Here is a 26,923-nt window from a genome sequence, read left to right as displayed (position 1 = left end):
CCACCTCCCTGGCTGGGGACTGAACTTGTGAAGTGGGTGCAGCTAGCTTCACAGTGGCGTGCTTCAATGCACTGTGCAACCAGAAAGGGCCCTGGGTTGTTTTTAAATACAATGCAGTTGCAAGAAATGCTCAGTGAGCTTACTGTCAAAGCATGTATAATCAACTGATTCAATTTTAAAGTCATTTCACAGTCGCCACTATTACTTGGGAGGAGAAAAGATGGGAAAGAACAGGTTCCACCTAAATTACTTATTCATTCATTCAAATACTATTCAGGTGCCCTGTGTCCATCACAGGGATGAGCGAGACAGACGGCCCTTCAGTGGGGTGTTTGAAAGGACAGATCTGAGGGCCACTGTGGCTGAAACACTTGGATCACGCCAGCAGAGGCCTGGGCGTTGGCAGGCAGGGTCTGGATCTTGCAGGCTTCGCAGGCCGTGGTTAGGAGCGTGGGTTTTACGCTGAGGGCAGTAACACGATATGCCATTCTTTTCTGCGAACCTTAGCAATTAGGCAGTCTTAACCCAATTTTACTGATGAGAAGTAAAATTGAGTAGGGTCAATTTGTTCACGGTCAATCGCACACGAGAGGGTTGGCCAGAGTTTGTGCAATATCTCAGATGCGAGGACTTGCGGACCCCGGGCCACCCTGTTCGAGCGCCACCGCCAGTTCGAGCAGCGGCGCCAGACGGGAAAGACCGCGGCTGCCCTGCGCCAGTACGGGCGCGCGCACAGAACACTGAGCATGCGCCGCAGGCCTACGGAAACCGGGAGGGAGGGGGCGGGGCCAAGGCTGGCAGGCGTGGGGAAAATGGCGGCGGCGGCGGCAGCGGCGGCGAACGGGACCGGAGGGAGCAGCGGGATGGAGGTGGACGCAGCAGGTAACGCGCCCCGCGAGGGCAGCCTCTGGAGACAGCCCTCGGGGCGCGTCAAAGATGTCCTGGACTCGCAGGGGGAGTCAGGAGGGCAGAACAGCTACAGCGCTCCTCGGGATAACTTGCGGGAGCAGTGTATGGCCAGGGTCCTGCTTCTCCCACTCCCAACCCCAGAAAAGAACTGGGAGCCGGACTTACCCGCCTTTTTCCTCCACCTCTAGTAGTCCCCAGCGTGATGGCCTCCGGAGTGACTGGAAGTGTTTCAGTCGCTCTTCATCCTCTCGTCATCCTCAACATCTCAGACCATTGGATTCGCATGCGCTCCCAGGAAGGGCGGCCTATGCAGGGTGAGTATTCGGCATAATTCTTCAAATTATTTTTCATCACCACCCGCAGACAGTGGGCTTTTCCCATTCTTTAATGAAGCCAGTTTCCCCAATACCTGTTTCACCCTGACCTCAAACCCTTAAGCTGGGATGGTTAGGGAAAAGTTTCAGCATATTCCTTAGGTTCACCTCTTTTGTGACTTTATCTCCACCAGTGATTGGGGCTCTGATCGGGAAGCAGGAAGGCCGAAATATCGAGGTGATGAACTCCTTTGAGCTGCTGTCGCACACCGTGGAAGAGAAGATTATCATTGACAAGGAATATTATTACACCAAGGAGGAGCAGTGTGAGAAGGGAATAGAAGTGCGGGAGAGGAGTGGGAGTACAAAAAGCAGAGTGGGGAAGATGGAGAGGGTTGCAAAGAAGTAACGGGACATGAAGAGAGGGAAAATGAATAGAGAGTAGCATAAGAGATGTCAGGAAAAGAACACATTCAGATTATTTCCCCAAAGGTGAAGGATGAAAGATCGCATAGAAGATACACCCTAAACTGAACCAGAATTTGAGCAGGGAGAGAAGGTGTTTGAAAATATAACAGGAATTTCCAATTAAGGAAGGATGGTTTAAAGAAATACTATGTGCTCTGGCCCCTTCCTCCCCAGTTAAACAGGTATTCAAGGAGCTGGAGTTTCTGGGTTGGTATACCACAGGGGGGCCGCCTGATCCCTCCGACATCCACGTCCACAAGCAGGTATACATGCTCACACCTGTGCATGCTGGGGCAGAGAATGTAGGCTGAGGGGAAGATGGGCATCGACACTCTGTTCATTATTCCCCTTTCAGGTGTGCGAGATCATCGAGAGCCCCCTCTTTCTTAAGTTGAATCCTATGACCAAGCACACAGACGTGAGTAACCCTGGCCCTGTACTCACACTGTCAAGCTTATCTGTCACTATGACTTTCACTGGATGAGAGTTCCATTGAGTTAGTTACTTGACTGCTAACTGCATTTTTCAAGAGTGAGAATCCCTACTTCACTGAGTGCTTGGGAAGATTAGATGAGGAAACCTAATGTGAAAGGTCAAACCCCAGTTGAGGGCTTGTTAGTAACAATTCTTTTCCATCTCTTTACAGCTCCCAGTCAGTGTTTTTGAGTCTGTCATTGACATAATCAATGGAGAGGTAATACCCTGACCTTCAGCCGTCAGGTTGTGCTCCTTACTTTCCTGCTTTTGACTTACCTTATGTGCACTTTAGGCCACAATGCTGTTTGCTGAGCTGACCTACACTCTGGCCACAGAAGAAGCTGAACGCATTGGTGTAGACCATGTGGCCCGAATGACGGCAACTGGCAGTGGAGAGAACTCCACTGGTAATGGCAACTGGAGGGGCTTCCTTATACGTGAGGGTGGAAGGTATAGTCACATGCCTTCTCAACTGTGGCTTGTATCTCCCTGATGCAGTGGCTGAACACCTGATAGCACAGCATAGTGCTATCAAGATGCTGCACAGCCGTGTCAAGCTAATCTTGGAGTATGTCAAGGCCTCTGAAGCAGGTAGGATAGGCGTCTCCCTGACAATTGTATCACATTTCCTCTCCCTCTCAGGGAAGTGATGGCAACCACATTAATGTAGCCTTTTTATGTCTATAGGAGAGGTTCCCTTTAACCATGAGATCCTGCGGGAGGCCTATGCTCTGTGTCATTGCCTCCCAGTGCTCAGCACAGACAAGTTCAAGACAGACTTTTATGATGTGAGTTTTAAAACCTATTGGGGGTGGGGTGTTTCTGCATGGAGAACTTGGGTCTCAGCTGCATCCTGGGCTATTTGTGAGGGACCTCAACCCCTGGGGAACTTTTTTTTTCTGTTCCCTCCCAGCAATGCAATGATGTGGGGCTCATGGCATACCTTGGCACCATCACCAAAACATGCAACACCATGAACCAATTCGTGAACAAGTTCAACGTCCTCTATGATCGACAAGGCATCGGCAGGCGGATGCGGGGGCTCTTCTTCTGAGAGGGTACTTGAAGGGATGATGCACAGGGGTCAGATAACTATCCCAGAGGGGAGGGGCACTATACTCCCTTGAGAGAAACCTGTTATTAATAAAAGGGGAGCAGCCCCTCAGCACCCCTTCCAGTGGCTGTGTTCTCTCTCTCAGGCACCACACAGGTTTCTCAACTTGGAAGCCCTTGATTCTACCCTGTCTCGGAGGCTTGAGTCCCTTTTTAGCATCTGCTCTACCAACAGCTTTCAGTGACCAGCTGTTAACAGCCACTTGACATGTTCCCAGGTCTAGTCAGATGAATTTTTTTTATAAGAATCGCCAGCATCCACTCAAGGACTCTTCCCCTTAAATGTCCTGTGACACCAACCCTGTAAACAAATTACTTTCTCAAGCTGTACAGAAAGGAGTGGCTAAAAGGGGTATTACACTTTTTTTGGAGCCAGCTCAAGTCCTTGGTTGTCTGTGCATTGTAGCGCCAACAGATCTTTTGATTATTGCTGACATTTACTGCATGCTAGTTACTGAGCTGTGTGCCGGGCTTGTGAGGCATCTGTTGTACAACTCTACTTGATAGAGCTGAGGTGAAGTAGCCTAAATGTGGGCATTTGTGACTTGTGCTAGGAGCTGCTACCTTTCAGTCCTGGGTTTTTATTTTCCAAAACAAGGCTTTTGAGTTGGACCAGGGAGGTGAGATGTCTGATGAAGGTATTGCCAGAAGTAGAAATGTAGAGGCCCTTGCCCCAAGAATCTGCCTGCACTTCATGCTGGCACTAGATCCTGTGCCTCAGCGTCCCAGTGAAAACAGTGGAGATCCAACTCAGACATAACCTTGTAGCAGGGCTTAGCTGTCACCACATCCCCAGTATCATTGGTGTTTGGCCAGAACAGAAATGAGACAAGGATAAAGGAAATAAGGAATCTAGAAAATTTACCGTTTTAACAAAAAGCAATAATCTAAAAACACTTTATTAGCAAAAGGAGTAAAACAAGTGCAGCTCAGGGAAAAAAGGGGGCTGTTCTCTTTTCCCCACAAGGGCATAATTAGGTTTTTAAAGGAAGCGGGAGGGGAAAGCTTAATTAGCATGGTATGCAGAGCAAACCCCAGTATCAAGTGATTGGGATCAGACAAAAGTGATCCGTGTCCGGGCTGTATTGACCTGCCAGACATTTAACTCCTCATACTCGTCTAGTGCCGCCTGGAACTGGGCAGGTGTGAAGCCACGAGATATGCAGCGCTGCTCTGCCTCAGAAAACCGGACGCTTTGGCCCTCTGAGACCAACTCTCGAACAGTGGCAAATATCACATCCGCTGGTCTCTGGGTCCTGAAGGAAATAACAACAGGAGTGTGAGGTCAGGGCATAAACTGAACACCTGACATGATAGATACATCCCACAACAGGAGCAGTGTTTAGTCCTGAGGTCAGCATCCTGTGCATGTGCATGCAGGAGCCACAGGGTAAGTGGTCTGCTCATGTCAAGGTGACCCTGGGATTTCTTCCAATAAACCACTCACCTAGCTGTTTGCCCTTTGTCGCCCAGAAGTGAGTCCTTTGACATCTCCATTAGCCTTATGGCTTCGTTCACATCTTCCTTTTCCACTATGTCCACCATTCGTAGACGTGCCTAAGGGAAGGTAGGAGAGAGATAGAAACGGGAGGGGAATGCGACAAGTCAGGGAGCCCCCTGGTTTCAGCGCTAAAGGTGAGCAACCTGTGTACTGCCTACTCACAGAGTGCAGGCACCCTTCTCTCCCCACCCCAAATATCCGCAGTGTGGGGCCGGCACTGTCAGACCGAGACAAGTGCAATGCCCAGGGCAGCGTCCAGCAATTGCCCAAGTCTCCGCCTCTCAACACTGGCCAGTCCCGGTGTTCAGCTGTCCTGTGAGGGAGACCAGACCCTTCTGAACTCCACTGGGCTCCCCACCATGACAGATGGAGCTTGGGGAGTTCAGCCAAGAAGGTGAATGGCAGAGGTTGTGTCCCCGGGGCTCGGGAAGTGCTAGCTCAGCAGTAGGTCAGGTAATCACACTACCTGCACGAACAGCACTTTGGAGCCCCCAGGACTAAGGTCCGAGATGTGAGGACAGAAATGAAGGTTTCTAGCACAGGCACAAGGACACGGGAGTGAGACAAACCCCACCCCTCCCCAATGAGGTGTGAGAAGCAGGGAGAAAGCCTTTCCCTCCACAGACGCTGTGCATGCCCTGCTGGAGCAGCAAGTACCCACAGTGCGGTAGCACGGAGAGGACACTATCTGCACTGTCAGCACTTTAGCCCCGGCAGGGCCCGGGTGGGAGGCAGGCAGCAAGAGAGGACACTAAAGAGGCAGGCTGCCCTGCCAGTCAGCAGTCCACCCTCCAGCAGCACAGGGCTCAGCACTCACCAGAGCAGTGGACAGTCGCAGGATAGCCAGCAGGGTCCGGGCCGAAGTGTAGGTAGCATCCTTATTAGCCCAAGCCTCTCGCCTCATCTCCACGTATGCGGCCGTGATATAGTCAGCCAGAGACTCTGGCACTGTGGGCTGCTTCTCACGGCACATGGCTATATAACGTCTGTGGAAGAAAAGCTCATGGGAAATGGAGCAAATTTTTCCATCACAAGAATGTTCCATTTCAGAAAACTAGGGTGTGTGTCAAGAGCTTGACTGTCACTGAATTTTTAACTTTTCAAGGAAAATGTCCTATGTGTGAGTAAGATCTCACCAGTGACCAGAAATGGTTAAGTAAGTCCCACCTCTGAAAATAGGACAAGGCTTTGGGGGGGGAGATATACTTTTTATTTATGTAAAGACCAAAGGTTTACTTCAAGAAAACAGGGGTCACTGGGAGCCCTTGGACAGACCCACAGAAGAGAAAGCACCAATGGACCGGGATCCAGTTGGAAATCCGTTCCCCTCACCTGAGGCAGGAAGGTGGGAGGTGGTGTGAGAGGCAGGTTCGGATACTGTGATGCAGACCCATTCTTCTCTAAGTTGGAGAAGTTACGGGAAAATATGCACCCCAACACTGAAAACTTCAGAAGACACACGGCCCAACCACAACAGAGCTAGTGAGATACACAGGCCCTTACCCAGCAGCTTGCCTACCTCATAAGCTTCATGTCCAAAGGTTCAAACTGGGCAGGGGGCTGCCGATTGTGTTGGTGCACATAGGTGATGTGCTGGGCCAACCTGGTAAGAGGAGGCAAGGAAGAACATTCTTTGTGGTGCTACAAACTCTGAGCCCTATTCACTATCTTCTCTCTGCTCCACCATCTTCTCTTGGCGGGACAGTGTCACACACCCAGAAACTCCTCACCAGCATGTCTGCCCTGACCCACCATTTTTCCTAAGAACTGTGGACCAGGCCCTGCTGTAGGAAAGCTCTGGAGTTTCCATAAGGAGAGAATCTGAGGGGGGTTCCAATTTTTCCTCCCTCCCTCCAGATCACAACTAAGGGTTGTCTTCTTGGGTGTTGAGCTTCATTCACCGTAGATCATTATCTCGGTCAGGCCGGTCCTGGATCAGCCAGAGGAGGTCAAATCGAGAGAGCAATGCAGCAGGAAGTTGTATGTTCTGCTCCAGGCTTCGGCGAGGGTTGTAGCGCCCATAGGCAGGGTTAGCAGCAGCCAGGATGGAGCAGCGGGCGTTGAGTGTGGTGAGAATGCCAGCCTTGGCGATGGAGATGGTCTGCTGTTCCATGACCTCATGAATGGCCGTGCGGTCAGCCTCAGCCATCTTGTCAAACTCATCTATGCAGCACACGCCCTGGTCAGCCAACACCAGGGCGCCCCCTTCTAAGGTCAGCTCTCCACTCACGGAGTCTCTCAGCACAGCTGCTGTCAGCCCCACTCCAGAGGAGCCACGGCCTGTTGTGTACTGGCCTGAACAGCAGGGTTGGAAAGAGAAGAAACAGACATCACTCAGGAAAAGAGGAAGGAATGAGCACACGCAAAAGAGCAAAGAATTCAAGGAATAAAGTAGTCAGGTGAGAACTACACTGGAACTGCTCCCCCTCCCACCCAGGCCTTTGGCAGCACCTGAAGATCTGTGGGGCCCTGACATAGCATCATCTCCATTCCCCCCCCCACCCCCCCCCCCCGTTTTTGATCCCATTCCCCCCCCCACCCCCCCCCCCCGTTTTTGATCCCATTCCCCCCCCCACCCCCCCAGAAAGTCGACAGTACAGAAAGCCTACCCTGGTTTTCACAATGTCAGGGTCCATTAATTACTCACTGCGTGGGGCCAGGCGATCGATGTAGGAAAGGAGCTGGGACTTGGCCACACCAGGGTCCCCCATCAGGCAAATATTGATGTTGCCTAGAGATTAAAAAAAAAAAGGAAACCCTAAGTGATTAGCCTTTTGATGCAAATTACCCAGAAATATACTTTGGTGGCCTCCTCCCATACCATACCTAGAACACTACCTTCTCCTAATCCTTCCCTGTACCCATAAGACGATGTTCTGTGATGTACTGGAACACAAAGCTATTACCCTCGTTTCTCCCAAATGCCTTCACTCACCCTGAGCCTTCTCCATGCCCTCTTACCCCTGATTTTCATTCCTCGAGGAGACTGGTCCACACCGCCCACCAACAGGAGCAACAGAGCCTTCTTCACATCCTCATGCCCGTAAATCTCTGGGGCAATGGATGCTGCCAGTTTCTCATAGAAATCCTCCTCTGTGAAAAATTAAAAAACCACTTATTTTTTGAGAAAATATTCCCAAGTAGAAACCCCTATTCCCAGGCTTTTCACGGCCCCTCACCAGCAATCTGCCGCAGCTCCTCCTTGCTCAGCTCTCCAGCTCCCAACTCATCATCTTCACTCTTACTCATCTTCACAATTCGATGAGCTTCTAGGTAAGTTTCCGAGAGTAAACCCTTGGGCAGGAAAATGCCAGGATACAAATAAAGTCTCTTTGCCCATCCATGCATCTAGGAATGCCTGACAAAACTTTTCTGTTCAATCTCCTCTACAGGAAAGAGTAAGGTAGAAACGAAAACGTTTCAAACAGCATTTCTTACCTGCACAACCTGTCGGAACCCAGTGCGTAAGATGGGCAAGAAGATACCAGTGACACTGACATGGTCACCAGGATGGGCAATCCTTGTATTCTCTCCTTCTACCAGCACAGTGATGCTACGAGGGATATTTCCCACAGGCACTTGGTCACTCTGCGGGACAAATTGTACATGAGGCCTAGTGGAAGGAACCCAAGGCCCATGAGGACCTAACCTTCCCTCCCTGGGCATAGCACTATCTACTCAGCCTGCCCAGTCTCAGATAAGCCTACAGGAGGAGAACAACTAATCTCCTTTATCTCTTCCCAACTAAGGAAATCCCTGTTAACCTCCTTCCTGTTCTAGATAATATCACTATCTCTCAACTCTTTCCTCCTGTTCATTTGTCCACTATGCGACAAGATTAGTCTTACAAGTGCCAAGTTCCTTGGGTCGCCTATCCCAAACTCACATGTTCCTGCATTTTCATTTCCTGGAATTTGATGAATTTGGAGCCACGTGTCTGCAGATAGAGCCGCCCTCCTGAGCGGTTCGTCTGGCACTCCTGGCTTGGGCACATGATCAGAGGCATGAAAGTGGGAGACTGGATCTAAGGTATAGGAAACGAGGTCAAAAACAATGAGAAAAAAGCAAACCCAGAGTCAGTTTGCTTTTTCATTGCAGTTTTTTTTCATTACAAATACTTAAGAATTATCAACATCTTCAGTTATTCTAAATGAATGACAAGCACCAAGAACACAAAATAAAAGACCACTGACTATATGTCAGAATGAAAGGTGAGCGAACACAAAGACAGGCTCTACAATACACAAAAGGCAGATAAACATCAGACAAAACGAACACTTAAAATACTTAGCAATTAAGTGTGTTCCTGGTCCTTGTGTTATACATACCGGCTGGTAAGTCTCTGCCCCACACTGATCACAAGTGTAAGTGGCCACCACCATTCTGGGCTTGACTTCAGAGACTCGAGTGACAATCCCACGCACAGTCACCAATTTCCCCACAGAGTCAGCTCGTACTTCCCTGATCACACGAGGTTTGCTACTGCTTGGACCTTGAAAGTACAGCTCACTAGAAGGAGAAAATAGTCACTAGTAAGGTTCTGGGTGGGGAATCCCCACACTTTCCCCATTAAGACCACTCACAATCTGCGCATAAGCTCAGGAGGGTACTGGTTTTGTGGGCTTCGGGCAGCCCCAGGGTCCCGGCTCCGTTGCTCCATCATCAGCCGGTGCTCAATGTAGACATCTAGGACATCTTTATTTACCACCTACACGAAGAAAGATAGGAAAAATGAGTGGCAGGATGGGTAAAGGAAAGAGCATAGAGGGTATGAGATAGAAATCAGAACTCCCTTTTTACTAGCTCAGAAAACACCAGTGAGTAGCTTTTTGACAGACCGGTAAGTTCTCTTCTTGCCCTGCTTTTTCCTGCAACCACTCACCTCCCTCTCCTTGTACTGAGGCAGCAGCTCTTGCACAACATCTGCAAAGAGCCTTGCGTAGCGCTTAGCATTCTCACAAATAGAGTCCACCAACTCGGGATCATCCTCAGCAATGTCATCCAGGTCTATGTACATTGCCACCTGCTCCCGATGAGCCAGTTGAACCTGGGGTGGGGAAGAGACAGCAACATCTAGAGCCAGATCTACTGTGCACACCAGCGTTCATACTGTGGTACCCATCACTCAGCATATTCCATGTAGCCTCTGCAGGGGAGTAAATAACATGAAGAGCAATACTCAACACTACAGCCCCCAAACTCCTACAAATACCTAAGCCAGACCACCTCTGCCCTCTACTTAAACTTATGACTTACCAACTGGTTTCCATATTTGAACTGCTTCTTGCCAAATTCCTCATCCTGGTAAAACTCTTGTAAGAACTTCTTCACCTTTTCTATGAGGGAAAGGTAAAATCACGAGGATCAATCTTTCAGAGACCTCACTGCAAACCCCTCTGATGGAAATCTAAGAAACCCACTTTCACTTAAAAGAAAAACCTATGAACTAATTTTAAGTAGGTCTCCCCAAACGGCACATAGCTCCATTTTGCGAGTCAGCTTTCATCTAGGGACGAATGAAGGGCCCCCTCAGTTAAGAGTATTACCCTCCCCCCGGGGGATTTCCAGTCTTTGCCTTAGTTAAAATCCCCAGTACTCTTTCCCAGGTGCCTCCCACACACCCCGCAACACGAGTGCGTCCAGTCTCCATCTTCTTCCCACGCGTAAGAGTTCCCCTTTTCTTTTGGACCCCCAAATCTCTGCCCTCACTGGGATCGCTGCCACAAGGCCAGTCCTCCACCCCACCCCCTCTCCCGCCACTGCTTCCGCTCTTAGTAAACAAAGAAGCACATGGGCCCAGATGCTGCCGCCTCACAGCCCGGGATTCCTCCGCCCAAGGCGGGAGCCCAACCCGCGATTGGCCGGCTCGTCCAGGGCGACTCCGTCCCAGCCCACTACTGCCTTTCGCGGGTTCCCGCTAAACCGCCCCATCCCAGGCACGCCCCCAACCTAAGTAGCTCTCTCGGAGGCCACAGCGCGGAAGGACACTGTTTACACACGACACTCCCTCCAGCGGCACCGCGCAACTTCCGCCAGCCTTCACTTCCGCTTGGAGGTTGGCCTAAAACGGCCAATGCCGGCGCGCAGCGGCCCGAGTGGGCCCGCCCCCAGGGCTTCGGCGCGTCTCCCAGGGACGCGAGCGCTGAGTGCCGGAGAGGGGAGCCGGGAGCCGACTCCTGGGTATCCTCCCTAAGGCCGAGGAGCCCTCACGCGGCGCCCCCTGAAGCCCAGGTATCTCCCGGGCACTACTCTCCCTTCTGGAGTCCCCACCACGGCTGTCCACCTCCCACCACGGTCACCAGTCCCTCCCCGCACGAGAACGAGATCGCCGACCTCGACGACTCGTGCACCTGCCCAGGCACTGTCTGCCTCAGCCCCGCCGCCTCACATCCTCGTCCCCGCTTCTGGCCTCGCGCCCCCCCTCCCCCCAGAGCCCAGCCGGCTCTGGCCCCCACGACTCCAGCTCACATCAACAGGTGGTAGCTGGGAGGCTTCCTGCGCAGGAACCCCTCTCGGGGCTGCAGACCCTCACCTTTCTCGAGCGCATAGTCCTTAAGGGCCATCGCTACCGAGGGCCGCGCGGCAGCAGTTGGCTGGCTCAGGCCGGCGGGTCCCAGGGCAGTAAGAGCGTCCGCGCGGGGTACGGCGGCCGACCAACCGAAATTGGCGCGAAACGTCGCGCCCCACGTGACCGGCGACGCAGCGTGCGGGCCAATCGGGCAGGAGGCCCTCCGCCCCGCCCGCTCGCGGCTGGCCGGGACCTTGATCAATCGTCGGGCGAGCCTGGGCTGAGTGACGGGAGGGCGGCTGGGCGAGGCGGGGCGGGCGCCGGTTTCCCGCGGTCCGCGCTCTCGCGGGCGGAGGCGAATAGCTCTTAAAGGGCCAGCCCACGCGCGTCCTTTTGTTCCGGGGCCGCAAGGCGGGGCAGGCCCAACTTTCGCAGTCTCCTTGTCTACTCTCCTGAACAGCCATGATTTCCCAGTTTTTCATTCTCTCCTACAAGGGGGACCCGCTCATCTACAAGGACTGTATCCTTCACCAGCGAGGCCGGGTGGGACTAGTATTCCAGAGCCAGGCTGTGTGGCCAGTTCCTTAGCTCTCCTTGCACCCCGTCAGTCCGCGGGGACAGTGGTGGCCGGGATGTGGCCGAGCTCTTCTACCGGAAGCTGATGGGACTGCCCGGAGACGAGTCTCCAGTTGTCATGGTAACCACTAGCGTGGGAGGGGGGCGCGCCTGCAAGCTGGGCGTGGGGGGGAGCGCTTCCTTTCCCTGACTGCATCCCTTTGGAGGGGACTTTCCTCCACCCGTCAAGGAAAGTTTCCTGAGCGCTACCCAAGCACCAGGCACAACTCTTGAGCCCCTCGAGGTTTCAATCCTCGAGATTTGTGGGTAGGTGCTGTAGCTACACTTGCTCCTTGGGAAACTGGGCCCCGAAGAAGTGTCCTTTTGTCACCCAGAGCACTCTTCTAGTAAGGAAGATCTGAGTAAAAGTCTCATGGGGCCTTAATCACTAAATTCTTTTCCTAATGCTTTTTCTCCTCTTGCCCCAGCACCACGATGACCGTCATTTTATTCATATCAGGCACAGCGGCCTCTATTTGGTGGCCACGACTTGTGAAAATGTTTCTCCCTTCAGCCTCCTAGAGCTGCTCTCCCGGTGAGGAGGGCTGGGCTGGGCACTTGGGCAAAGGGGTGTGGGAGGAGGAGGAGGATCTACACATTTGTTCCATTTCCTCAGACTGGCCACTCTCCTGGGTGACTACTGCGGCTCCCTGGGTGAGGGGACCATCTCACGCAACGTGGCTCTTGTCTATGAACTCCTCGATGAAGTGCTGGTAGGGACCAAGGGAGTTTTCATTGTCCCTTCTTACAGAAGATGAACCCGATAGCTGAGAGTTAACCTCTGCTTTCACCCCTCCCCTCCACTGACCAGCTGCAGACAATCCTTCCTTTGCCCACAGGACTATGGCTACGTACAGACCACGTCCACAGAGATTCTGAGAAACTTCATCCAGACAGAAGCTGTGGTCAGCAAGCCCTTCAGCCTCTTTGACCTCAGCAGTGTTGGCTTGGTCAGTGGAAGGGAAAGAGGAAGACTAGGAGCAGGGAGGTGGGGAGGATTGGCAGAGGGCATCAAACCTAATGATGGGTTACTTTGGGTGCTTTCCAGTTTGGGGCTGAGACACAACAGAGCAAAGTGGCGCCCAGTAGTGCGGCAGGCCGCCCTGTCCTGTCCAGCCGCTCTGACCAGGTAAGGGAGGATGGATAGGGGTCAGCTCCTCTACTTTTTTCTGGAACCCCAAGATCTAAGATCTTATAGTATCTTTCCACCTCTCCTAGACATGAGCGTTCCTTCTCCACCTGTGCCCCAATCTTGCAGCCTTAAAGAACCTCAACTGCCCTGTCCTTTCTGCCTGCCCCTTTAGAACATAGGCCGTTCTGCCTTCAGCCTCCCCAATCCCTTCTCTTTCTCAGAGCCAAAAGAACGAAGTGTTTTTGGATGTAGTCGAGAGGCTGTCTGTACTGATAGCATCTAATGTAAGTCTGGGCCCCCAGCCCTGGGGCTGAGGACAGTTGGTACTTGGGGAACATGGTTGGGGAGGTAACTTTTGGACATGAACTTCTCTACACTCCCAGGGCTCACTGCTGAAGGTGGACGTGCAGGGAGAGCTCCGACTCAAGAGCTATCTTCCCAGTGGCTCTGGTGAGAAGTCTGCAGGCTTGTCTGCAGCATGGGGTTGGGACAGGCCCCAGGTAGTGTTTGGTGGGCTTTTCTCATGCTTTTTCTTCTGGCAGAGATGCGCATTGGTTTAACAGAAGAATTTTGTGTGGGGAAGTCAGAACTGAGAGGTGAGGAGTGGTATTTCTCTATGTGGCCATTCTCTTAAGGTTTCATGGAGAGAAGTTAGACCTAAGCCTTTCTCTCCCAAATGTGGATTCGAATTTTTTCTTCCCAGGTTATGGGCCAGGAATTCGGGTGGATGAGGTCTCATTTCACAGCTCAGTGCATTTGGAGGAGTTTGAATCTCATCGAATTCTCCGCTTGCAGCCTCCTCAGGGGGAGGTCAGAATCAGAGTCCTAGCATGTTCATTCTCCATGGGGTCTGGCATTCCACATGAGAGAACACACTGACGTCCGTTCCCCTCTGGTTTCAGCTCACTGTGATGCGGTACCAACTCTCAGATGACCTTCCTTCCCCGCTCCCTTTCCGGCTCTTTCCCTCGGTGCAGTGGGACCGAGGCTCAGGCAGGTGAGGACCTACTTTCTGTTCTAGGATTTTTCTGGAATCTAAGCCACTATTGTAGAAGGAATGGTGGTAGTAGTGGTAATAAGTTTACTAATTAGGAAAGGAACCCCCTCACCTACAGTGAACTAGCCCCAGGAACCCAAGGGGAGGCTAGTGGAGTTGGGCCAAATCTCAGTCCTGCTTTTGCTCTTGCTTCTTTGGGGCACAACCTACGTAGCGGTGTATGGAGGCCTGGGTGGGAAATGGTGAAACACCTATAGGATCTGGCTTGAGACCGTATTTGATCTTCCTCTAGGCTCCAGATTTATCTGAAGTTACGATGTGACCTGCCCCCAAAAAGGTAAGAGTGGGGATAGCTGAGTTCAGCCGTGTGGGACAGACATAGAGCCAAGACACCTGCTGCCTCTACCGTCCACCAGCCTTGGAATCCAATTTAATTAGAACGCTAGACTTCGGGCAGGAGTGGGGTAATTCCAGTGTGACACAAAGATGGAGACAATTCGCCACCTTGCTGTACTGACTGTGCCTTTCTTTGCAGTCAGGCTCTCAATGTCAGGCTGCACCTTCCCCTGCCAAGAGGGGTGGTCAGGTGAGTGTGTGCAGTGTGGGACTCCAGTGGCTTCACAGCTCCCTGGGCAACAGGGTGGCACTGGGCAGGAGAGGGAACCATGGTGGAACCAGCCTGTCCTTGAGGAAGGCAGGGTCTGAGTTCAGCACTTTTCCTCTTCAAATTCCAGCCTGTCTCAGGAGCTGAGCAGTCCAGAGCAGAAGGCAGAGCTGGGGGAGGGCGCCCTTCGCTGGGACCTGCCCCGGGTGCAGGGAGGCTCTCAGCTCTCCGGCCTTTTCCAGGTACTTGCTGGTGGGTCTCCTACCGCCATCTCCAGCCCCTGACTAAGTGCATTCTTCCTAATGTACTTGCTAAACCCCAGCATGGTCAGCTTCCTGGTCTCTGGCCTCCCTGCCCACTATGTTCTCATGCCTTCAGTGCCTCCCCCCTCCTCTGTTCCTCACAGATGGATGTCCCAGGCCCTCCTGGGCCTCCTGGCCAAGGGCATTCCACTTCCACTTCTCCTCTGGGGCTGGGCCCTGCGAGCCTCTCCTTTGAACTTCCGCGACATACATGCTCTGGCCTCCAGGTGCGCTTCCTCAGGCTTTCCTTCAGACCCTGTGGCAATGCCAACCCTCACAAATGGGTGCGACACCTAAGCCACAGCGATGCTTATGTCATTCGGATCTGAGGCTTTCAAAACAAGGACACAGTGATATCATTTCCAGTGTTTTGGTACTGGCTCTATCTGCTGGAAGAGTCCTGAGTCCTAGGGCTCAGGAGGGCTCCACAGTTCAACTCTCCTGCGATACCGGACACAGGAAGGACCAAGGTAGATGAGAATTTACAAATCAAACTTTTATTCTGAGAACTTGCTGTACAATATCTAAAAAGAAAGTGACGTGAGGGAAGCAGATCACTACTTCCATCCATCCAGCACACGTGTGTATGAGAGACACACACTAGCAGAGAAAATCGACATGTGTGACAGCATCAAGGTGCAGGCTGAGGGGAGCCAGGTCCAGGAGGCTGGGAACCATTTGCTTTCGGAGTCCCTGGAGCTGGAGGCGAGCTATCCCCAGTGTCTAGTTTCCCCCCACAAAGGGTACTGCCTCCAAGAGGGGAAGGTGCTGAGGACTGGGGAGGGGCTGGAGAAGGATGGGAGGTGGAGCCGCCTTTGCCCTCTCCAGTGGTGGGGAGAGAGACCACAATGTACTTCTGGACACTACCCGGGCCAGAGGGAGCAGTGCTCGGGGGTGCGGTTGTGGCGGTGGAGACCAGCTTGACGATGGGCTGCACGCTAGGGACTGTGGTGGTGACAGGGGAGGTGGTGGTGGAGCCTGAACCGGGGGCCGAGGTGCTGAGGGACAGGACCTGGTGAAGAAAGGAAAAGCAGTGCCAGCTGCCCTGCATCCTCCCCAGGCTCCCCCTGAACATGGAGTCTAGCCTTCCTCAGGAGCTGCAGAGCCTGGCTGAGGATGAGCAGCCCGGCCTTCGTGGCCCCTGGGAAGTGCCCCTTCCAGCCCCAGGTGGTGACTAGGCTTACTCGGCATTCATGGGCATTCATGCACGTGCACCCAACACACCTGCTCTGAGGGAACCTCTGCCCCTCAGGCTACAGCTCCACTTACCTGCTGCGTGGACGAGGCACTAGAGGAGGACATTACAATGAACTTGGTCGGAGGAGGGGAAGGCTGAGGTGGGGCAGAAGCTCGTGTAGACACCAGTGTCTGGACGGGCAGTGTGATAGAGCCAGGGACCTTCAACAAGCCAGGGGTCCGAGGGCCGGGCTGAGGGGCCTGCGAGAGGGTCAGTGTGGGCCGTGGCTGCGGGAAGGCGAGGCAAGGAAAAAATGTCAACATGTAGTAAAAAAAGAGGGCCTCCTCCTGCCCCTCCTCAGCAGGTCTCAGGGGTTGCAGCATCTTCACTAAGGGGTTAGATAACCCTGGACTGCTGGCCTAGAAGGCCGTGCATGTGTGCAGGTCTGTGGGTGCCACCTAGGAGCATGAGGCCCCGCCCCACCCCTCACAGTTCTTCATCTCACCCCCCCCTCCCGAAATGTTGCTGACCTGAGTGATGGTCAGTGTGGTCCTGTTGACTTGCTGAGCCTGCAGAGCAGCCTGGGCTCGGGCTTTGACCACATGGGAGCAGAGGAGGGGCCCAAGAGACCCAAATTCTGCCCGATAGGCATCCTGATTGTCAGGTGGTGGGCGAAGCTTTGCTAAAACGGGGGCACAGTGCTTCTGCAGAGAAGGCAGAGAAGAGCCAGTTAGAGGACAAGCTGGGTCCCAGAAGTGTGATGGGGAAGGGGCAGAACAGACTGCCAGGCTAGCCTGTGTTTCAATATGACCCACAGTGGGGTATGAGGAACATGGTGGTTTTTCTTCATTAGAAAACCTAGGTGCTGACTGTATGTGGGGAGCCTTTGGGTGCACTACTAATACCAAAGGGGCAGCTGGTCCCGCTGGTGGCTGTCTTGACAGGATGGGGCACCGTGATCCAACATTGGGGACAGTGAGTCTAGAAGTCATGGGTAGGGAGTTAAGTCCTCTTATTAACTAACCCATCTGTCTCAGTCTTTGTGAAACAGGTGGTGTGAAGTGTGTTTTGAATGTGTGAAACAAAGGTGACACGTGAATAAAAGACATGATGTGCTTGCTAAACACTGTTCCTGTGTGTTGAGGGGAGGAAGGGGTGTTTGGGGAGAGTGGGAAGAAGGCAGAGGAGGGAGCTTGGGTCACCAGGAGGAGGCTCTGCACGTGGTCAGCTCCTATGCGGTCAATGTTGCTCAGCACTGGGCCGTCCAGGACACTGCGGATCCGCTCCCCCTCCTGCTGCAGCCGTGGTAGGATCAGAGTCTTAATTACCTATGGGAAAAAAGGGGAGAAGCCGGGACCTGGGGTCACTACACAGTCTCCTGGATGGGGGAGTGTTGCCGTCCAACTTCAGGCTGCTCCCCCTCCCCCAGTGTTTCCCAGGGCTCTAACGTCATGTCCCAGCTCTGCCAGGCCTGCGATGGAGCCATAACGTGTCGTCCATGGAGTCTTTTCATCCACCCAGCTCTGTAGGGGGAAGGAAAGAAAGCCCGGTCAGGGGGCCCGAAAGGCCAACTGGTAGAGACCCAGGTTTCTGAATACACGCACTCTTTGTAAGTCATGAAGACGTTACAGATGCAGTTCAAGTTCCGGCCCCAGTCCCCCTGCCCACCTCCCCTCGTTCTCATCATTATTTCGTACAGCCACAACTGACCCACAGCTGGTATGGGTGAAGCCCTCAGGAGATGTAAGGAATTTGTTCTGGTGAGTAGGAGTGTAGAACATTTCTCCTCCACACTGCTCACCTTGGTGAAGGTCTTGGTGATCCGGGACTGGATGTTGTTAGTGGTTGTACTAAAATGCTTGCAGATCTGGGCCACCAAGCGGGCAGCAAAGTCCCGGAGTGCCCAGTGATTGTCTACATCTGGCCGCAGGCACAGCTGTCTGCTCACAATGCAGGTCATAACAGCTGGAATCAATTCATGCACCTAAGGAAGAAGCAGTGGGTCAGGTTAATTCTGACAAATGGCTTCCTGTAGGCTGAACCTGGGTTGAGCGCAGGTCACTCACATATTTTTCTAGATACAGCGTAGGATTATCCATCAGTGCCTTCACCATGCGCATCAGGTAGATAAGCAGGGCCAGATTATTTTGCACCACGTTCACACGGACCTAGGGGTGGGAGAAATGACAGGCCATGAGATCCCTAAGACTACCCCTCCCATGCCACCACCTCACCACCCCCAACTCCCTGGCCTTCCTGAATCCTCTCACCCCCTCAGAGATGAAGGTGCTGAATCGTGGCAGCATCTGATAGAGCCCAGGGTCCGTTGCAATGCTCTGCAGGGCTTCCTGGGGGAGAGGAGCCAGTGACGTAGCAGACAGGGTAGAAGAGGTTCATGGGGTCTCCAAGAGAAGGAATCTCTGGGTAAAGGCAGGAGGTGGGACCTCACCGCTCTCTTGGCTTCACAAGAGCCAACACAGGCTTCAGTGATCTCCTTGTAGTACAGCTGCTGCTCCACTGACAATTCATGGATACTTCGAGGCTTCAGTCGCAAAGGGGCCCCCTCCAGGAGGGGTGGTGCCTTCTTCTCTTTCCCTATGGGAATTGGGAAGATGGGTTTGAAAAAGCTCTAGTGAAGGCCTTAGTGCCACACTCTGACCCTCTTCTCCTACCCCGCCAGGGAGATGCAACAACTTGCAGATTTCTTGGTTCTTTCCGGGCCTTTCTGCCTTGATGCCCTACCCCATGCCCTGGTTATCCCACTTCACAAATGATCACCTGGCTTTGAGGCAAGAGCCAGGAGAGCCCTGGCCTAGCAGTACTGACCTTTGCCATCAGCTGGAGCAGCCCCTTGACCTTTGCCTTTCAAGGGTCCATCTTCTTCCTGGCCTGGCTTTGCTGACTTCAGGGGCTCTGTGGCTTCAGCTTTCTGCTGCTCTTTGGGAGCTGATGGGAAAGGAGTCGCACAGGGGTAAGGAGAGTGGCAGGAGATTTAGAGAAGTAAGGAAGAGTAAGGGGTGTGTTCAGGGCATGGAGCAGGTTACCTGGGGGTGGGTTCTCGGGTATAGCTGGCTGGCAGCCTTCAATGCTCAACCAGTGAGCTGTGAGGAAGGAAAATACCAAGTCGAGTGGCTGCCTATGAACACTACAGAGTCACTCCACACTAAGGAATGTGTTTCATTTCTATCCCCACTTCCAACAACTCACCGGGGGTCTCATACTGAGGATTTCTTCCTCCAACCCATATGCAATGCTCCTCCTCTCCCTCCTCCCCGCCACCCTGCTCTCCCCTCCCCCAACCTTTAAGGCAGACGTCCAGGGGCACCCTGGGAAGAGGGGTATTGATGATGTCGCTCAGATCAACCTCCTTCTCCTCGTAGAAGTAAAGTTCCCGGCCCCCACCAGAGGCGAAACGGAAAGGTATGAACTCCTGAGCGTGGAAGCCATAGAGCGGCTATATCAGGAGAGAGAGACACTGGGATGAGAAGGGAGGCCCCTGATGTATGGCTGAAGGCAAATGCAGCATCTGGGAGGACCCCCGTCTCAGTGCTGTGCGTCCTCATCACCTCAACATTCTTAAGCTTTAGCGCGTAGTCAATGTCACTGGTAGTGAGCTTCTGCCGCTTCCCCATGTGCATGAACTTCAAGGCATCCTGGGGTGGGAGGACAGAAGTCAGCCGGAGACCCTGAGGAAGAAGGCGGCCAGGGCAGCATCCTCGGAACAGCGCAGGGCTGGACAGAGGGGCCAAGTTACCTGTGCAATCTCCTTGATGCGGTAGCTGACCTCATCTGTCAGCAGCTGGCAGGTGTCTTCCTGAATCTGGGCGATGCCCATTGACTCAGCCACCACCTTCATCGACTCGGAGGGCAGCACAGTATTACTGAGTTTCAACTTCTTCTCCTCAGCCATTCTGCAGCTCCTTCCTTCCCCTGAAGAATGATGCCCCAGGATAGAGAGATGGAGACCCTGCAGGGGAGATGGGGTGGGAAGAAGAGAAAGAAACATGAGCCACAAAGAAGAGGGGCTCTCCCTCCTGAGGGATGTGAAGAGGAGGAAGGAACTTGGGGAAGTGTCTTCCATCCATCCCCAAGTGCGTCAGCACCAAGGTAACAAAATGCTGCAGTTGAGCCACTTCCACAGCATTGACTGAGCCCTGATCCTGTGCCAGCCCCTGCACCATGAGGTAGAGTAGAATGAACACAGTCTTCAATTTCAATCCCAGCCCTGGCTGTGCTACTTGGGCAAGGTCCTTAATTCCTCCTGGCCTTGGTTTCTTCCTGTATAGAAAACTTTTTTTTTTTTAATTCTTGTTTTGCACATACCTTTCTCTCTCTTCTCCCTTCTTGAATCATTCACACTTGACAAAAAGACAATGTTGGTTAAATTTAACTCTCCTAACCATCTGTTTGGCCACAAAATTGAAGCCAATGAGAAAAACACAATCCCCACTTTAAATTCATGCCCACAGACTTCAAGTGGGCCCTTACTGCAACCAGATAATCACACTACCTCTCCATGCTCTCTCTCCCTCTGTCCTAACACCTTTTCTCCTCCTTCACTTTGGCCATCTGAAAAGAGTTCCAGATTCCCACCAACAGCCAAACTGTACCTATACCATATACTCAACCATCCCCTCATTACTGGCCAACTCAAGCCTTAATTCCTCCAATATTCTCCCATCTCCCTGCAACTTACTTTTTCCCATCTTCAAAAAAAAAAAAAAAAAGCCAAACAGTGATATATAAACATGAGGGAATATATAGCTTTAACAAGGGACTCTGACATAGGCCACATACAACATGGATGATGCCAGACACATTGTGCCAAATAAAGTAAGTCAGGCAACAAATGACCTATACTGTATGGTTCCACCAGAGTGGTCAGTATTCACAGCATCAGCAAGTAGAATGGTGGCTGATGGGGGGCAGGAGGAAAGAGGAGTCATTGTTTAACAATCAGATTTTCAGTTCTGCAACAATAAACCAAGTTCTGGAGGTGGATGGTGACTTACAACGGCTGCGCAACAAAGTGAATGTTCTTAAACATTATTGGACTGTAGGCTTAAAAAGTTACTTATGATGGTAAGTTTTATTTTCTGTACTTCACAATTTATGAAAATGTTTAAAATCTTTCTTCATTTCACTTTCTCGACAGGTTATGCCTCATTTTTCCTTTACTCTTAGCAACAAAACTCCCTCAGAGTTGTGTTAAGTCTCAAATTCCTCTCCTTCTGTTCTGAACTTATTCTTCAGCTTTGACCACAGTGGGTCCCTGAAGCGGCTCATCAAGGTCACCGATGACTCCACCGATGCCAAATCCAAGGTCCACGCTTGGTCCTCAACTTACTTGACCTCTAGCTGGATATGGGACACCTGATTTCTTCCTTCTTCACTTCCACACCACCTCCTCTTAGATTTCCTACCTTATTTCTTGATTTCTTTTACTCCTTACATGTCATGTGGACTGAGATCTTTGCTGACGCCTGAAATATTACACTCAATAAATAGTTGTTGGAATAAATGAATGAATCCCAAGGGTTGGAGATGTTCAGTATCATGGCCATTATCACTATTATCAAGAGGAACAGATACCGATCTACTCTGGGATCTACTCTGCGGGCAGAAAAAGCTGGCTTGCCTGACATTGACATTAGGAAGATGAACGTCAACTATTTAGGTCCAACTGTGGGATGTAGGAAGGCCCAAATGGGGGCGAACTGGAGGTGTGGAAGAATTTGGTTCTTCTCAAACCATGTCAAGTCTCCGCCCCTAGTCTAAAACGTCTTATCTTCAGGGAACACATTTATTTAACACATACTCAGTGCAAGGGGCTAGGTATCCATGTCCCACTTCCCGGGCGAACTCCTACAATACCCTGAGGCATCCTTGCCTACGAGTAAAGCCTCATAAAACAAGCTACTAGCCCCTTAGATCAGTGGGGCCGTCAGGAAGTCTTCACAGAAAGGCAAGTTCAGCTAGATGTGTAGTCGTCTCCCAAACAAGGAAGCGGGTCGAAGGTCCCAGGAAACGGGTACCTCGCGAAAGAAGGCGCAGAAAGCCCAAATCATTCCCCGAACATCTCTCTAAAGCAAACATACACACACGGAGTTCCCACGCGCACGGACACACAACCAACCGTCTTCTTCTTGGTCCCCCACGGGCCATTCAGAGGGTCCAGTCTGGGTTATCACTCAAACCCACCCCCGCCAGCCGAGAGCCCCGCGCAGGAAAAGTCTCTCACCGCCGCCAAGGCGCCGCTCACCCGGCGCTCGGCGCCATGTTGGCCCCGCCCCCTCCAGGGAATAGGTCCTGGCAGAGGCGGAGAGCCAGTCCTCACACTTCCCCGAATAGGCGTAAGTCCTTCAGTCCCACAGCCTGGAATGATTTAAAAAATCACTGTTTTTGTGTCTACGTTTGAGGAGCACAGGCTGCTCTTATTATCACTTAGATTTACTCCTTCTTTACCCCGCGGCCAGGACTTTCTGGAGGCGCCACAACACCTAGGCGGGGAAGCCGGCAGCGCAGCGAGGCCCCACCCACTTTGGGATCGGCACTGCGCGTGCGCCGCCCTGCCACTCCGGATTAAAGTTGCCGCCGAGCGCCTCGAAATTTAAAGGGGCCGCTGTGTTCCCTGAGTGAAGGCCAGGGTCGGACAGCATTTTGTGATGGGACCTGTGCGGTTGGGAACGTTGCTTTTTATTTTGGCGGTGTACGGTTCCTGGGCTGGGACGCCGAAGGAGGAGGATGACACGGAACGTTTGCCCAGCAAATGCGAAGGTATCAGAAGGGAGGAGCCTCCTAGTCGCATCCCTCTGCCCCACCTCCTCTAGGCTGGACCCACTTGATGGGTGGTCGCTGGGTCTCTGACGGAGGCTCTGGTGGAGCTTGGCAGAATTCGATAGTTTGATGAACGGGGTCGAGGGTGGGAACGCATAGTGCGACCGTCAAACTATGGCACTACAATTCCCAGGAGACTTTCAGAGGGCGCCCGCTTTTCTTTGCTGCTTTGGGGCCCCCGTGGGTTGTGGTAACTAGTTGAGAGGCCATTTGCCCTGGACGGCCAACTCTACCGAGCTCTGTGTGTGCGTGTGTGTGTTTGCTTCCCCCAAGCCACCAGACCTAATCCGGAGAGCCTGCAGGGGTGGGGTGTGAGGCTCTTACCTGTGGACATCCTCTACCCCACCCTAGCAGAGACGCTCCCAAATTACAGGTCGCACGTCTTCCCGAGGAGTTTGGGGGAGGTGAGAAATCAACCCTTGAAGCTCGTAAATGAAAGAGGCCACACAACTGGCAGAGGTTCCCCATCAGGGTGAGGTTTTGCCGAGGGTGTGAACGCTATGGAATTTACAGCGAACAGCATCGCATCTTTAGCTGCGTTGTGTGTGGGGCCGAGCTGGGAAGGGCTCAGAGTTGGGCTGTGTCCCCTGCTTCCCTAGTTTGTTGCCTTCCTGACTCACTTTCTTCTGTTCCTTAACTCCACACTGAATTTCGGCATTCCTCACGACTAATTTCGCCTCTCCTCTCACTCGTGTTCCCTTTCTTCTACCCTCACCTGTCAGTTTTTCTAAACACAGAACTGGTCCTCTGCAGGCCTCTTGCTGTGATCAGAATCGAGCCAACTTTTCTGGGGGAAAGCATACATATGTCTCTTTGTTGTGGCTACTCTTGTGGCCCCAGCCTTTCTTTCTTTTCCATACCCCAGCTCCCATTCCCAAAGTGCCCATACTTCAGCCACACTGAATTTTCACTGATCATTGAGCCTGCCTGATCCTCTGTGCCTCTGCATGTTGTTTCTCCCCTTGCCTGAATGACCATCTCCCTCCTGTATTAGGTTCTTCAAGACCCAGTTTAAACACCACCTTCTTTGGAAATCTTCTTTTTCTGTCACCTCCCACTATGTTGTAACCCCTGGTAGGAAGGAGAGTACCTGCGTATCTCAGGTCCTAGCACAGTGCCTGGCACATTTGTTACTTGCCCCAGTGTTTACTTTGATTGGCTCATCTATACAGGCCATTCCCCTTCTTGGGATCCACCACATACCAGGTCATGAGCTAAGTGATGGAAAGACTGGTGGAAATCACAGGCTAGTCAGAAGTCAATGAATTTTGCATTCTTTTTTTTTTTTTAAAGATTTATTTATTCATATAGAACTGGGGTACAGGCCAGAGATGCGGAGGGTGAACGGATTCATCAGAGACAGAATGGGGAGCAGGACAGGCAGATTGACGATGAAGTACACTGCTGAGGGGAGCAGCAGGCGGGTCAGGAGAGGTCTGCCGCGCCATGTGGTCACCTCTGTGGCAGGCGGGGATCGAACTCATGCTGAAGTGGCTTAAGTTTCTTAGTGCTGTGCTTTAACCTGCTGCGCCACCAGAGAGGGCCGAATTTTGCATTCTTAACCCCTGGTGCTGTCCATCATACCATACTGTCTATCCATCCCCAACTACATTTTAACACCCTATGAATAGGGATTGTGGTTCTTATTGCCTTCTGTATTGCTATTGTGTAGACAGAATGTGCTCACTATGAACAACAAACACAGTACTCTCACAGGCATTATATTAGGGATTTAATACCGATTCATGCCTCTTATCCCCATCACACCCTTGTAAGAGACATACTGTTATTATTTACTTATAGAGGTGAAGAGACCAAGGTATAGCATGCTGATCACACAGCTGTTAGGTGGCTGAGTCAGGATCCCAGTCCAGTCAGTCTGGCTCCAGCCTGTACTTGTAAGCATCACGCGCTGCTGCCTTTGCTCATCTGCAGAATGAGTTGCTGGTATGTTTGTCTGTCTTTACGTCCCCTTGGACATCTAGTGTGTAAGCTGCTGAGCCTGGAGCTGCAGGAAGAGCTGAGTCGAACTGGCCGATCTCGAGAGGTGCTAGAGCTGGGGCAGGTGCTGGACACAGGCAAGAGGAAGAGACATGTCCCATATAGCGTTTCGTGAGTCTTTCTTGGTGTTCCTCCAATGTTCTGACCCCTGAAGGAGCCGTGGCAGCTTCTGCAGCATCCAGAGAGTCTTTGTTTCCTCTCTCCCCACAGAGAGACAAGGCTGGAAGAGGCCTTAGAGAATTTGTGTGAGCGGATCCTGGATTACAGCGTTCATGCTGAGCGCAAGGGTTCATTAAGATATGCCAAGGTCAGAGTCTTCCCAAGGCAGGACCCTACTTCTCAGAAATAACAACCTGTGTCCCTTGGGCCAGTTTCCCCAGCTGTGGAGTGTCCTCCCCAGCACTAGATTCCATCACCTTACCCTCATGGTATTCACCCCTGAGTCTGCAGGAGTTGACAAAGTTGCCATGGTGGAAAGGGAAAGGAAAAGGCAGGTCAGTGAGTTGGGCTGATCCCAAATTCCCATTTCTCAGGGCCAGAGTCAGACCATGACAACGCTGAGAGGCCTGGTGCAGAAAGGGGTAAAGGTGGATTTGGGGATTCCTCTGGAGCTGTGGGACGAACCGAGCGTGGAAGTGACATTCCTCAAGAAGCAGGTAGGATGGGATATTGAACCCAGGGAGATGAGAAGGGAAGCTCAGAAGTCCACCTCTGAGTAGGGACAAGAGAGCAGAGTGAGAATGCCGCCAGTGATTGAAGTGGGCCCAGGAACTATCAAGAGATGATGAGAACAAATATCACTTATTTGAGAACCTACTGTGTGCCAGATTCAGGGCCATATACTTTATAGATGCTGCTTCATATTACTCTGGCTGAGTTAATAGGGACTATTGCCCCTTCCACTTTACAGACAAGGAGCTGAGACTCAAAGAATAGCCAACTCAGTAGGATAGGTGCCAGTTAAGTGTTTGCTGAATGAATAAGGCTCACAAGTCTAGTAAGTCAAGTTTAACCTCCCAGTTACCTGCCTCTCCAAGGTCAGTAAGGTGGGGTAGCAGAGACATGAAGAGTAGATCTGAGGGTTACTAAAGCGCAGTAGAGCAGAAACTCTTGACCCTTCCATTTGACCAGTGTGAGACCATGCTGGAGGAGTTTGAAGATGTCATAGGAGACTGGTACTTCCATCATCAGGAAAAGTCCCTACAGCATTTTCTATGTGAAGGTCATGTGCTCTCAACTGCTGAAACTGGTAAGTGTATGGGTCGGCCCCTTTCCTGCCAGTTACAAACTCCTTAACCTCAGGACCAATATTTGTTTTCTACTACCCTCGCCCAGCCTGTCTACAGGAAACTTGGACTGGGAAGGAGATCACTGATGGGCGACAAAAGACAGAAGAGGAGGAGCAAGATGGGGAGGAGGAGGCAGCGGAGGAGGAGGAAGAGGAGGAGGAGAAGATGACCAACACACCAGGCCACCCTAAGCATGACCCAGAGGATCTTTGACCCTTGCCTTTGAGCTCCCAGGAAGGACAGAGGTCACAGAGAAGAACCTTCCAGCCTGAGCTCTCCCTGTCCCACAGCTTTAAGAGTGTGTGCATGTAGAGCTTGTAGAGCTTGTAGATGTTCTCTCCCATCTGGTCTCAAGCAGACTCGGGCGGTACATCTTGGCATGGCTGTGGGAGAGAGGTGGGAACAGTAGATGGCCTGCCCCAACAGATGAGTCTTTTGCCTGCCATCTCCTCCTCTGTCAGGTGTGTGTGATGGCAACTTTCCCCTTTAAATATCTCTAATACTCCCCACCCCACTTGGAGATCAGTGATGGCATAGAACTTGCAGGCCTTGAGAAAGTCACTTTCCCCCCAGGTCTGTTTTTAGGCCCTCACAAGGAAGAAGCCGGAGTGGACATTATAGATACACTACCTGCATCCAGGAGGTCACCTGCCAACAAACTGAACAGAAGCTGGGTGGG

The 26,923-nt window shown here is 52.2% G+C and overlaps 5 protein-coding genes across 10 annotated transcripts; 3 read left to right on the top strand and 2 right to left on the bottom strand.

Annotated features, from left to right (window-relative positions):
• Positions 1 to 787: 787 nt before the first annotated feature.
• COPS6 (COP9 signalosome subunit 6) lies at positions 788 to 4,741 on the top strand. Of its 3 annotated transcripts, none has more exons than XM_012731873.1 (11): positions 798 to 882; positions 1,098 to 1,223; positions 1,418 to 1,549; positions 1,866 to 1,954; positions 2,047 to 2,109; positions 2,338 to 2,385; positions 2,461 to 2,575; positions 2,667 to 2,759; positions 2,856 to 2,956; positions 3,082 to 3,226; positions 4,405 to 4,741. In XM_012731873.1, exons 1-10 carry the CDS (start codon positions 813 to 815, stop codon positions 3,220 to 3,222), a joined length of 978 nt encoding a protein of 325 aa, XP_012587327.1. In that variant the 5' UTR covers positions 798 to 812; the 3' UTR covers positions 3,223 to 3,226; positions 4,405 to 4,741. The 3 variants fall into 3 exon arrangements, with proteins under 3 accessions (XP_004691965.1, XP_012587327.1, XP_012587326.1); XM_012731872.1 differs by lacking the exon at positions 4,405 to 4,741 and adding an exon at positions 3,368 to 4,085; XM_004691908.2 differs by lacking the exon at positions 4,405 to 4,741 and having other exon boundaries at positions 788 to 882; positions 3,082 to 3,338.
• Positions 4,165 to 11,454, bottom strand: MCM7 (minichromosome maintenance complex component 7). 2 transcript variants are annotated; one of them, XM_004691906.2, is made up of 15 exons: positions 11,315 to 11,454; positions 10,039 to 10,118; positions 9,665 to 9,829; positions 9,366 to 9,490; positions 9,111 to 9,291; positions 8,669 to 8,806; positions 8,221 to 8,370; positions 7,962 to 8,076; positions 7,744 to 7,875; positions 7,430 to 7,513; positions 6,684 to 7,077; positions 6,302 to 6,385; positions 5,600 to 5,768; positions 4,729 to 4,838; positions 4,165 to 4,537 (listed from the first exon to the last, which is right to left on the bottom strand). In XM_004691906.2, the coding sequence occupies exons 1-15, from the start codon at positions 11,343 to 11,345 to the stop codon at positions 4,336 to 4,338; spliced, it is 2,160 nt and encodes a 719-aa protein (XP_004691963.1). In that variant the 5' UTR covers positions 11,346 to 11,454; the 3' UTR covers positions 4,165 to 4,335. The 2 variants fall into 2 exon arrangements, with proteins under 2 accessions (XP_004691963.1, XP_012587325.1); XM_012731871.1 differs by lacking the exon at positions 11,315 to 11,454 and adding an exon at positions 10,404 to 10,516.
• A 188-nt stretch (positions 11,455 to 11,642) lies between these two features.
• AP4M1 (adaptor-related protein complex 4, mu 1 subunit) lies at positions 11,643 to 15,326 on the top strand. The gene is made up of 15 exons (XM_004691907.2): positions 11,643 to 11,810; positions 11,899 to 11,987; positions 12,334 to 12,440; positions 12,522 to 12,618; positions 12,745 to 12,855; positions 12,954 to 13,034; positions 13,259 to 13,321; positions 13,421 to 13,487; positions 13,580 to 13,633; positions 13,741 to 13,847; positions 13,940 to 14,034; positions 14,327 to 14,371; positions 14,570 to 14,620; positions 14,769 to 14,880; positions 15,045 to 15,326. The coding sequence occupies exons 1-15, from the start codon at positions 11,753 to 11,755 to the stop codon at positions 15,267 to 15,269; spliced, it is 1,362 nt and encodes a 453-aa protein (XP_004691964.1). The 5' UTR covers positions 11,643 to 11,752; the 3' UTR covers positions 15,270 to 15,326.
• A 91-nt stretch (positions 15,327 to 15,417) lies between these two features.
• On the bottom strand, positions 15,418 to 22,574 carry TAF6 (TAF6 RNA polymerase II, TATA box binding protein (TBP)-associated factor, 80kDa). 3 transcript variants are annotated; one of them, XM_004691904.2, is made up of 15 exons: positions 22,254 to 22,574; positions 19,872 to 20,084; positions 19,684 to 19,770; positions 19,418 to 19,571; positions 19,162 to 19,218; positions 18,944 to 19,063; positions 18,567 to 18,712; positions 18,388 to 18,465; positions 18,184 to 18,285; positions 17,919 to 18,101; positions 17,566 to 17,640; positions 17,320 to 17,445; positions 16,648 to 16,821; positions 16,210 to 16,404; positions 15,418 to 15,952 (listed from the first exon to the last, which is right to left on the bottom strand). In XM_004691904.2, the coding sequence occupies exons 2-15, from the start codon at positions 20,025 to 20,027 to the stop codon at positions 15,572 to 15,574; spliced, it is 2,034 nt and encodes a 677-aa protein (XP_004691961.1). In that variant the 5' UTR covers positions 20,028 to 20,084; positions 22,254 to 22,574; the 3' UTR covers positions 15,418 to 15,571. The 3 variants fall into 3 exon arrangements, with proteins under 3 accessions (XP_004691961.1, XP_004691960.2, XP_004691962.1); XM_004691903.2 differs by having other exon boundaries at positions 22,359 to 22,574; XM_004691905.2 differs by having other exon boundaries at positions 22,380 to 22,574.
• Positions 22,575 to 22,685: 111 nt separating this feature from the next.
• CNPY4 (canopy FGF signaling regulator 4) lies at positions 22,686 to 26,553 on the top strand. The gene is made up of 6 exons (XM_004691902.2): positions 22,686 to 22,894; positions 24,940 to 25,066; positions 25,166 to 25,262; positions 25,489 to 25,611; positions 26,087 to 26,204; positions 26,291 to 26,553. Exons 1-6 carry the CDS (start codon positions 22,783 to 22,785, stop codon positions 26,455 to 26,457), a joined length of 744 nt encoding a protein of 247 aa, XP_004691959.1. The 5' UTR covers positions 22,686 to 22,782; the 3' UTR covers positions 26,458 to 26,553.
• The last annotated feature ends 370 nt before the right edge of the window (positions 26,554 to 26,923 follow it).

The sequence above is a fragment of the Condylura cristata genome, unplaced genomic scaffold (assembly GCF_000260355.1).
Source record: "Condylura cristata isolate star-nosed mole 26May11 unplaced genomic scaffold, ConCri1.0 scaffold00032, whole genome shotgun sequence".
NCBI lineage: Eukaryota > Metazoa > Chordata > Mammalia > Eulipotyphla > Talpidae > Condylura > Condylura cristata.
The sequence above is the reverse complement of the archived record's forward strand: the minus strand, read 5'-3'. Positions and strand labels throughout refer to the sequence as shown.

Bases quoted from the DNA above. Each gene is read 5' to 3' on its own strand.
- TAF6 (XM_004691904.2), bottom strand. From the start codon at position 20,027: ATGGCTGAGGAGAAGAAGTTGAAACTCAGTAATACTGTGCTGCCCTCC. The intron at 19,771-19,871 runs GTAACTTGGCCC...CTCCCACCCCAG, and splicing joins GCATCAAGGAGATTGCACAG to GATGCCTTGAAGTTCATGCA. The intron at 18,286-18,387 runs GTGAGAGGATTC...TCCCACCCCTAG, and splicing joins GCACCTTCATCTCTGAGGGG to GTCCGTGTGAACGTGGTGCA.
- AP4M1 (XM_004691907.2), top strand. From the start codon at position 11,753: ATGATTTCCCAGTTTTTCATTCTCTCCTACAAGGGGGACCCGCTCATC. The intron at 11,811-11,898 runs GTATCCTTCACC...GCACCCCGTCAG, and splicing joins CCCGCTCATCTACAAGGACT to TCCGCGGGGACAGTGGTGGC. The intron at 13,848-13,939 runs GTCAGAATCAGA...CTCTGGTTTCAG, and splicing joins TGCAGCCTCCTCAGGGGGAG to CTCACTGTGATGCGGTACCA.
- CNPY4 (XM_004691902.2), top strand. From the start codon at position 22,783: ATGGGACCTGTGCGGTTGGGAACGTTGCTTTTTATTTTGGCGGTGTAC. The intron at 22,895-24,939 runs GTATCAGAAGGG...TTGGACATCTAG, and splicing joins TTTGCCCAGCAAATGCGAAG to TGTGTAAGCTGCTGAGCCTG. The intron at 25,067-25,165 runs GTGAGTCTTTCT...CTCTCCCCACAG, and splicing joins CATGTCCCATATAGCGTTTC to AGAGACAAGGCTGGAAGAGG.
- COPS6 (XM_012731873.1), top strand. From the start codon at position 813: ATGGCGGCGGCGGCGGCAGCGGCGGCGAACGGGACCGGAGGGAGCAGC. The intron at 1,955-2,046 runs GTATACATGCTC...TTCCCCTTTCAG, and splicing joins ACATCCACGTCCACAAGCAG to GTGTGCGAGATCATCGAGAG. The intron at 2,760-2,855 runs GTAGGATAGGCG...TTATGTCTATAG, and splicing joins TGTCAAGGCCTCTGAAGCAG to GAGAGGTTCCCTTTAACCAT.
- MCM7 (XM_004691906.2), bottom strand. From the start codon at position 11,345: ATGGCCCTTAAGGACTATGCGCTCGAGAAAG. The intron at 9,292-9,365 runs GTGAGTGGTCTT...TTCTCCTTCTAG, and splicing joins CCTGAGCTTATGCGCAGATT to TGAGCTGTACTTTCAAGGTC. The intron at 8,077-8,220 runs GTAAGAAATGCT...TTCCTGCCCAAG, and splicing joins GGTTCCGACAGGTTGTGCAG to GGTTTACTCTCGGAAACTTA.